The sequence below is a fragment of the Mustela nigripes genome, chromosome 2, assembly GCF_022355385.1.
Source record: "Mustela nigripes isolate SB6536 chromosome 2, MUSNIG.SB6536, whole genome shotgun sequence".
Taxonomy (NCBI): Eukaryota; Metazoa; Chordata; class Mammalia; order Carnivora; family Mustelidae; genus Mustela; species Mustela nigripes.
In genome coordinates this window covers 83093245-83102596 of record NC_081558.1, presented here as the reverse complement: position 1 = coordinate 83102596, position 9352 = coordinate 83093245, and the positions used below count along the sequence as shown (strand labels likewise).

The window sequence follows — 9352 nt, the reverse complement described above, 5'->3', positions numbered from 1 at the left end:
GGGGGGGGGGGGGGCGGGTGGAGAGCCTGATACGGGGCTCAATCACAGGAGCCTGAGACCATGGCTTGAATTAAAGGCAGACACTCAAGCAACTGAGCCACCTGGGCACCCCTCTTGTCCCTTCTTTAACTTGTCCTTTTCCATTCCTGTGTTCTAAAATTCTCATATATTAGCACTTTAAGCTAACTTAGTGGATAGGTTTATTGCTAAGTATTAGTCATTTTCACAGCCAGTGATCTTTTAAAGATCTGGGCAGTTCTGTTTAGGAAGCATTAAGTGCTAGGTTCTTGAAGCCAGTTGAGAAGGTGTATCACTAAAGAGAAGGGTGGGGAGTGGGGTACAAGCTTTCCCCCTTTTCAAATAAGCATTTTCATTTTCTTTAGGTAAATACCCAGAGGTGCAATTACTGAATTCTGTGTTAACTGTTTTTAGTTTTTGAATTATTTTTTTAATGTTTAATGTTTTCTGTAGTGTCTGTACCAGTTTACATTCCCACCAACAGTGCACTAAGAAAGCAGCTCTGCTCACCGCTATACCACCAATGCTGCACGACCAGCAAGTGCACTAGGATTGCCCTTTCCCCACATTCTCGCCAACAATTGTTATTGTTTCTTAACTAGCCATTCAGACTGTGTGAAGTGATATTTCATTATGGTTTTGAATTGCATTTCCCTGATGATGAGTGATGTCCAGCATCTTTTCATTTGTCCTTTAGCCATCTGTATGTCTTCTAAACATGTTTAGGTCCTCTGTCCATTTTTTAATCAGATTATTTGGGTGTCAAGTTTTAGGAGTTCTTTCATGTATTTTGGATATTAACCTCTCATTGAATACAGCATTTGCACATATTTGCTCACATTCAGTAGGTTGCCTTTTCATTTTGTTGATGATTTCCTCTGCAGTACAAAAGCTTTTTTTTTTTTTAATGTAGTCTGAATTGTTTATTTTTGCTTCCTCTAGAGTTTTTAACTGACTTGTCTACACTAATTTCCAGCAGTTTGTTTATTACAGTTCAGGTTTTCCTCAGCCTTCTGATCCCACTTTTCTAATTTTGGGAGCAGTGGATTGCCCTGTGACCCCACTTTTCTTATAGATCTAAGAAGAATTGTTGATTTTTCAGTTTGTTCATCTTCTTGCATGTTAGGATAGGGTGGTGACTTTTAAGCTCCATACATGCAGAATTAGAAATCAGAAGTCATTTTTTCCTTGAATTTTATGGGAATTTAATAAAGTATTATTTAAACTATTTAATAAATAGTTGATTATATTTAATAAATTTAATTATATTTAATTATATTTAATAAATAGATAATCTAATAAATAGATCAAAAGTAGGCAGAGAGGCCAGCAGAGAGAGAGGAAGGGAAGCAGGGTCCCTGCTGAGCAGAGAGCCGGATGCGGGGCTTGATCCCAGGACCTGAGCCAAAGGCAGAGGCCTTAACCCACTGAGCCACCCAGGCACCCCTAATAACTTCTAACAGCGTCTCCCTTTTCTCCCATCTCTTTCGCCTTTCCTCTTTGTAATGCAGTCATTCTGCTTCCAATTTATTATTTGATGCATCATTGTCATGTAAATACAGTCTTAGAGTAAAGATTTTTAAAGGTTTGGGCCCGTGGTGGGGCAAGCACAGGCTCTTAGTCTTAAGATTCAGACCCTGGTTTTATCAGTTCATTCTAGGGTATTCAGGTTTGGGGCACAAATTTATTATTAATTAAACTCAAACTCTAAAGACTAATATTTTAAGAATGTGTACTAGTTTAGTATCAGAAATACTAGTGTAATGTTTGACAGGTGAGGTGTGACTACTTTATGTCCTGGTTAGTGGATTCCCTTAGGATAGTCAGGTATCCTTTAATATTTTCCAAGGTTGCAGTTCATTTGGCAACATCTAAGTTACCTCTAGATGTTGCTAAATGATTTCTGTTGTAAAGTATGCATAATATAAAATTTACAGTTTAAACATAATTTTAAGTGTATAGTTCTGTGGCGTTCAGTACATTAACCTTGTATAGCCATCAATACTCCCTGTCTTCAGAACTTTTTCATCTTCCCCCAACTGAAACTCTGCTTATTAAACAATAACTTAGCCATTCTTCCCCACTTCTGTCCATAGCAAATACCATTTCTACTTTCCATCTATGAATTTCACTGCTCTAGGAATCTCCTGTAAAGGAAACTATACAGTATTTATCTGTAATTGGCTTATTTCACTTAGCATGTCATCAAGGTTTATCCATGTTCTCATGTGTCAGGATTTCCTTTTTAAGGCGAGATAATGATCTGTCACATGTATAATACCACAGTTTGCTTATCTTTCACTGATACTTCATTTTGGATTTTTGGATTTCTTCCACCTCCTGGCTCTTCTAATGCTGCTGTGAACATTCTTTTGGGTGTATATCAGAAGTGTAATTGCTGAGTCATATGGTGATTCTGTTTGATATTTTTTAAGAATCTCTACCATTTTCCCTCGCAGTACACTATTTTATATTCCCACAAGGGTTCCAGTTTCTCCATATCCATGCCAACTCTTGATTTCTGTTGTTTGTGTTAATAGCTGTCCTGATGGGTGTGAAGTGGGATCTCATTGTGGAATTTTCATTTTTCTCCTGATAGTGGTGTTAAGCATCTTTGCTTCTTGCTCATTTGTATATCTTCTTTGGACAAAAATCTGTTAAATTTCTTTGCTTATTTTTAATTGTGTTGTGTGGATGTTTCATGTTGCTGAATTGTAGGATTTTTTTAATATATTCTAGATATTAATCTCTTACCACATGCTCATTGATACTTTTAAGAAATGAATCCTATGCAATTAGTATTTATCACCCTTCTGTTTCTCACATTAATTGAACCGTAACTCTTAACTGAATACATGGTTTTGCTGCCGTAGTCAACTTGGGTATTCTTCACTATGCACATATGATTTTAATGGGAAGTAAAAATGGGCAGTTTTTTATTTTGTCTGCTGTCAGCTCTAGAATATCCACATTTTTTTCTCTATATATAATTTTATATGAAGTCAGTGCTCATCTGAGAAAATCCATTGTATTAGATTACTGCTGTGGGTATTTCCCAAAGCCAGTTTCTACCCTGATAATTTTGGTACCTGGTTCTTTATGCTACTTGGTTAATTCCTGCCATCCTTTTCCCTGATTGGTTATTCATCTTGAAGTTCGATCCAGATCCATTGAACTCAGTTATTAAATTCCTTGTCTCTAATAACCTTTGTTTCTCCTGTGAATCACTTCCAAATAGTCTCTCTAGTTTGGATTTTATGATCTACTTCTGAGAAGCTGAACCAAGGCCCTGCTCTTCTCTGGCAATTACAGTCTTACCTTTCAGGGTTTTTTTGTTTTGTTTTGTTTTGTTTTAAGATTTTATTTATCAGAGAGAGGAGGGGGGAGAGAGTGAGCACAGGCAGACAGAATGGCAGGCAGAGGCAGAGGGAGAAGCAGGCTCCCTGCTGAGCAAGGAGCCCAATGTGGGACTCGATCCCAGGACGCCGGGATCATGACCTGAGCTGAAGGCAGCCGCTTAACCAACCGAGCCACCCAAGGCCACAAATTTACTGCTTCTCAGAGTATTACATACAGGAGAACATTCGTGATCCTACTATGAGGACGCTACTGTTTTTTTTTTTTTAATTTCTTCTGTGCTTTTTTTTTTTTTTTAAGATTTCATTTATTTATTTGATAGAGATCACAAGTAGGCAGAGAAGCAGGCAGAGATAGAGGGGGAAGCAGGCTCCCTGCTGAGCAGAAATGTGGGGCTCCATGCCAGGACCGTGGGATCATGACCTGAGCTGAAGGCAGAGGCTTTAACCCACTGAGCCTCCCAGCCACCCAGGTGTCCCCCTTCTGTGCTTTTTTGGGCATGATTTTACATAGATGTACCATATCTCTATGAGGAAATTATATATTTTTTAAATTAATTAATTTTTTTTTCTTTTTTACTTTTCGGCCATTAAACAGGTCATTTTATAACCATTTTTTATTGAATTGCTACTTAATATACCTACCAGGACACCGGTATCTTTTTATTTATACACTTAGGTTGCTTCTAATTGTTAAATACAAAAATTCTTTAAGCATAAAGATTTGTTCTCCCTACTCTCCTGCTCCCCATACCATCTTTTGGAGATTCCATGAGATGTTAGATTAACAAGTATGAGCATTTTTATAGTTTTGCTATGTGTTGGCAAAATTGTTTTCAAAACTACACAGTGTCACCAGCAATATGTTTGTGACACACTTTTTTTTTCCTTTTTGCTTAGATAGGAGGTAAAAAATGGCCTTTTTTTTTTTTTAAGATTTTATTTTTATTTATTTAACAGACAGAGATCACAAGTAGGCAGAGAGGTTGGGGGGGGGCAGGCTCCCTGCTGAGCAGAGAGCCCGATGTGGGGCTCGATCCCAGGACCTTGGGACCATGACCTGAGCCAAAAGCAGAGGCTTTAACCCACTGAGCCACCCAGGCACCCCATAAAAAAATGTCCCTTTTCTTTTCAACTTTTTGCTTTAGGGATGATTTTCTGTATTACTAGTGATGTTGACTTTTTATGTTCTATTCCTGTTGCAAATTTTCTTTACACTTTTATCCTTGATGCTTTTGTAGTTTTTTTTAAGCTTTATATGAGCTCTCTATATATTAAAATTTAATCTCTTAGTATCCACTGTAGAAATTTTCCTAAAATGTCTTCACTCCTGTGTTTGGAGTAATGATACATGTTTGCAGACAAAGTCTCAATTTTTTTATGTAATCAAACTGATAGTCTCATGGGATAGTCAGTTCTAAGAAGGTATTCTTATAAAATTTGAAAAGAAGTTGGGGTGGTATTGGTTCCTCGATTTTTCTCTTTTAAGCCCTTCTATTTAATTCTTGTAGACTCATTTTAGTTATTAGGTTAAACCTTTTTTTTCTTAGTTGTTAACCTTTTGTAAATTTTTTTCTCTGGTCCAGTATATTACAGTGTCTGTTCCGTACTTATTATTTATGAAGGTCTTACCCGTTACAGGCCTTTGGTATTTGCAGATTTAACATTTACAGTTTCGGCTATTACCAGCTGACTACAAGGTCTATGTTTCGCTAATTTGTAGTTTTGCTGAGACTGAAATGTTACTTGCTTGCTGCCAGCCTTTCCATTAGGAACTGATCATGTAGCTCATAGAGGGAGCCTATTAGACAGGCCAGCACCCACATCTCAACGCAGCTTTGTTTTTCTCTACTTGTCGTCGCGTACACAGTAACTCTCGAAGTGATAAAAGCTGTTTCTTTGTGAAATGTGGGCCCGAAAAGAAAACCAACTGCTAGTGCTGGTGATGAAGTGAAGAGAAAATGAAGAGGTCTAAGAGTGTGGTGGTTCTTAGCCAGAAAATAGACGTTTTGGATAAATTAAAGTGGTTGTGCAGATTCAGGTAAGTTTGTGGTGGTTAATGTTAAAACAGTATTGATGTAGTAGTTTATATTTTGAGTGTCAGAATTTATTTTTATAACCTTATAAATGACTAGTCGTATAATTTTAGAAGCATTGAATATGAAGATGTCCGCTATACTGCACTGACTTTTATGGGGGAAGTATTTGAAAACTTGAGATCTTTAAGGAAGCATGATGGTCTTGCAGTATATAGCATCAGTAATAATACTGGATTATCCCACAACAGACAATATTTCTGTTCTTGTGGCCCTACAGCACTTTTAATTGTTTTAATGTGTTTTTGAGGTACCCTAAGACCCATTCCCCTGACCGCTAAATACTGGTACTTTTCTCCTCCTCCAACCTTATAATCTGTTTATCATACCATATGAACAAAACTATGGTATTACCAAGTTAAAAAAGATCTTGATGGTATCTTGTTTAAGATTGTTGTTAGTTATATAATGACTTGAGTAGAGGCCTTTGGAAATGTCATTTTTTCCCCATTTGGAAACTGTCTATTCAAATGTTGTCTAAGATACCCCCCAAATAATGCCACATATCTTTTGTGAACTTCATTTAGTGAACGTTTTGAATAGTTTTATGACCTGGGATTTTTATTAGATGTTGCATATGAAGAATAGCTAACAATAATTTCTCAAGAAACTCCCAGTCTAGAAGAAAAAGATTATATAAATCAGTGATTACAAAAACTGTGAAGATATTCATTGCACAGAGGTGGTAGCTATAAAATAGGGTGTGATAAAGAATGCTTTCTAAGAGTTGAGTGAATTGATTATTCTTGTTCTTTGTTAATATGATTGGAACTCATTCTCCCAGCATAACACTGAAAACCTGGTTATTGCTGTGTGTTTTAAGGATGTTGACTTTAATCTATTCTGGTCAATTTAAAGAACTCATTATCTGCACTTTTTTAGCTGATGCCTTTGCATTTTCTAGTCAGTCTTACACAAGTAATCCCTTTTCAAAAATCTGTCTAAGGATATTTGAAATAATGAAAAATAATGCTGATAGTGGACAGTCTTACTTGTTTCTAGATTTAGACTGCTTAAGAGCTGTACTCTTATCAAAATGCTAATTTCAGGCTTACAGGTAGAAGAACACTTGATAAACTTTGAGGAAGATTCCTACATGTATATTAGGAATGGATATTGCCTCAGATGCCTTTTTGTAATTTATTTAAATACATGATTTTTCTTTTTTAGCCTGCTGGTGTGATAGCTTTATGTTTCTGAATCTTACTTGGTCATAGCTGTTGTTCTTTTAATGTATTTGTGGAAATTTCTTTGCATGTATTTTACTTGTCATTTTTGTATATACATTTATAAAAAAGACTGGTAATCTTTTGTGATGTCTTTTGTGTTTGAGAATCAGATTATATTTCCTTTGAGGCAGTATAACTAGTAGTTATGTTTCTGAACCTAAGGTTGATTTATGTAAGTGTAAGTGAATGTTTTTACTAGTATATTTGTGGTCATAGAAAACAAAGTCTGAATGCAAATTGTAATCAGTTTTGTTTTGTTTTTTTTAAAGGTGCATCAGACTGTACTTGAGAAATGGCTTATTTTGTGATTCATTTTTTCCTTCTTTTCATTTTATGGAAGAAGTACTGTTTTAGAGGTTTAATTTAACGGGTTTAAGAGGTTTTTCTTGACTCTGCAGGAGAACCTTTCATGACTGAAAAAGTGACATAGTCCTTTTTTGGAATTCTTTACCATAAATACAGGATTTAAGAAAATGGATATTTCTTAACCTTGTATGTTAAAAAGTTCAATGAATTCAAATACATTTTAATTATGTCTAGCCACTTCTGAGAATTCACAGAACTATTAATTAGAATCTGTTTAAAATAAAGACATTTCCAGTTAAGATGTTTGCAAAACTGAGGTTATATTTGCTAATACAAAGCCAACAACCATGGTGATAAAAATACTGTGGGAAAAAAATGTTATATTTAATGTAAAAGATACCTAATTAGGATGTCCGGGTGGCTCAGTTGGTTAAGCAACTCTCTTTAGCTCAGGTCAGGATCCCAGAGTCTCAGGATCAAGTCCGGCGTCAAACTCCCAGCTAGCAACACTTAGAAATTTAGTCTAACAGTTGCTATTTTAAAGTTCAAGTCTGTTGATTAAATTAATGGATTTTCATTTTTTGTAAATATCCATTACATTGTTTTTCCTGATGTTTATTTTTAGAACTAAGAGGATCATAATGGACATTTTACTTCATACTATTGTCAACAAGCAGTTCAGAGAATAAGTGATACCATAATTTGCAAGATTGGATAGCAACTTCTTAACCCTAAATGCAAAAATATCACTATAAAGTAATACATTCTTGGGGTGTCAGGCTGGCTGAGTCGGTAGAGCTTGTGCCTTTTGATATTGGGTTTGTTAAAATCTGAGAAAAGAACTAATGAAAAAGCACAAATGCAAAAAAATCTGTACAAGGATTGAAACAGCTAGGAGATAATAACAGTGTATCTAACACATTAAGTCTAGATTGAGATTATAACAATTATAAAAAAAGTGTTTTGAGGGGAAAATATTATAACAAAAAATATTTAGTGTTACAGGCATGGGACTAAATTCCCAAATATGCCAATAACTACTAGGAGAATGGAGCAGGGCGCATTGTGTTGACAGTGTAGATGATAGTTATATAGGTATGCCAATCCTTCCTCTGTGTGTCCTCCCCACTCCATGCAGTTTTTCAAGAATATCTGTATATTCTTACATAAGTCTTACATAAGCATATATGGGTATCAAACTTTGAGGCCCAGATCTTGCAAGTATCTAAAGCCACTATTGACTGTGCTATGCAATATATCGCATTTCCAGGTGTTCTCTGTATTACGAAAATATTAGGGTAAGAATGATAAACTTATTCCAGACATTTTCTTCTTTCAGCTGCTTTTCTAACCCAAACTGTGTGTCTTGATGACACAACAGTAAAGTTTGAAATATGGGATACAGCTGGTCAAGAACGATACCATAGCCTAGCACCAATGTACTACAGAGGAGCACAAGCAGCCATAGTTGTATATGATATCACAAACGAGGTAAGTAGAAATGTATCCAACAATGAGAATAGTTTAAAAATACATTTTTGGTATTCAGAATTTTGATTCAAGATTTTTTTAAATCTTTTTTTTTTTTTTTTATAGCCAGTCATGACATTTCTGCCAAAGCTTTTATGAGTTAGAAGAGCTGATTTTTAAGAAAAGAGAGATTAAAGTGTCACAAATAATATAATAGTCCTAAGAATTTCTTTCCAAGAGTCACATTGAAGAGTCTTCAAAGCCTTGTGTTACAAAAGCACTCCCTAACCATTTTTTGAGCATGTGCCAAATAGCTGTTTCTTTGTTTCTCAGGAGTCCTTTGCCAGAGCCAAAAACTGGGTTAAAGAACTTCAGAGGCAAGCCAGTCCTAACATTGTAATAGCTTTATCAGGAAACAAGGCTGACCTTGCAAATAAAAGAGCTGTCGATTTCCAGGTATGTTTGAAAGCACATGTGTATTGTAAATTTTTCTTCTGTGTCCACATATCAATTACATTTATAATTTTTAAACCATGCAAATAATAGAAAACAATTTTTAAAGCAAATGTATATCTACTCTATGTAATGTAATGCTTCTCACGATAAATCTGAATTTTAGATATCCTGACACATTGTAATACATAAATTCGTTCAAAAACTTTGTTGACTAGGGTTCCTGGGTGGTTCGGTTGGTTAAGCATCTGACTCTTGATTTTGGATCAGGTCATGATCTCATGGTCATGAGATCAAGCCCTACATCAGGCTCTGCGCTGGGTGTGGAGCCTGCCTGAGATTCTCTTTCTCTCTCCCTCTCTCCCCCTCCCTACATCTCTTAAAAATTTTGTTGATCTAAACAATTACAAAAAAAGTAATTGTT

At 35.7% G+C, this 9352-nt stretch overlaps 1 protein-coding gene across 1 annotated transcript in view; it reads left to right on the top strand.

The window, feature by feature from the left end:
* The window catches only part of RAB5A (RAB5A, member RAS oncogene family), a 28639-nt gene that overhangs the window by 13516 nt on the left and 5771 nt on the right, over positions 1 to 9352 (top strand). The window contains exons 3-4 of the mRNA XM_059390864.1: positions 8345 to 8496; positions 8809 to 8931. Coding sequence (XP_059246847.1) covers positions 8345 to 8496; positions 8809 to 8931 — 275 coding nt within the window. The remainder of the gene's footprint in view (positions 1 to 8344; positions 8497 to 8808; positions 8932 to 9352) is intronic.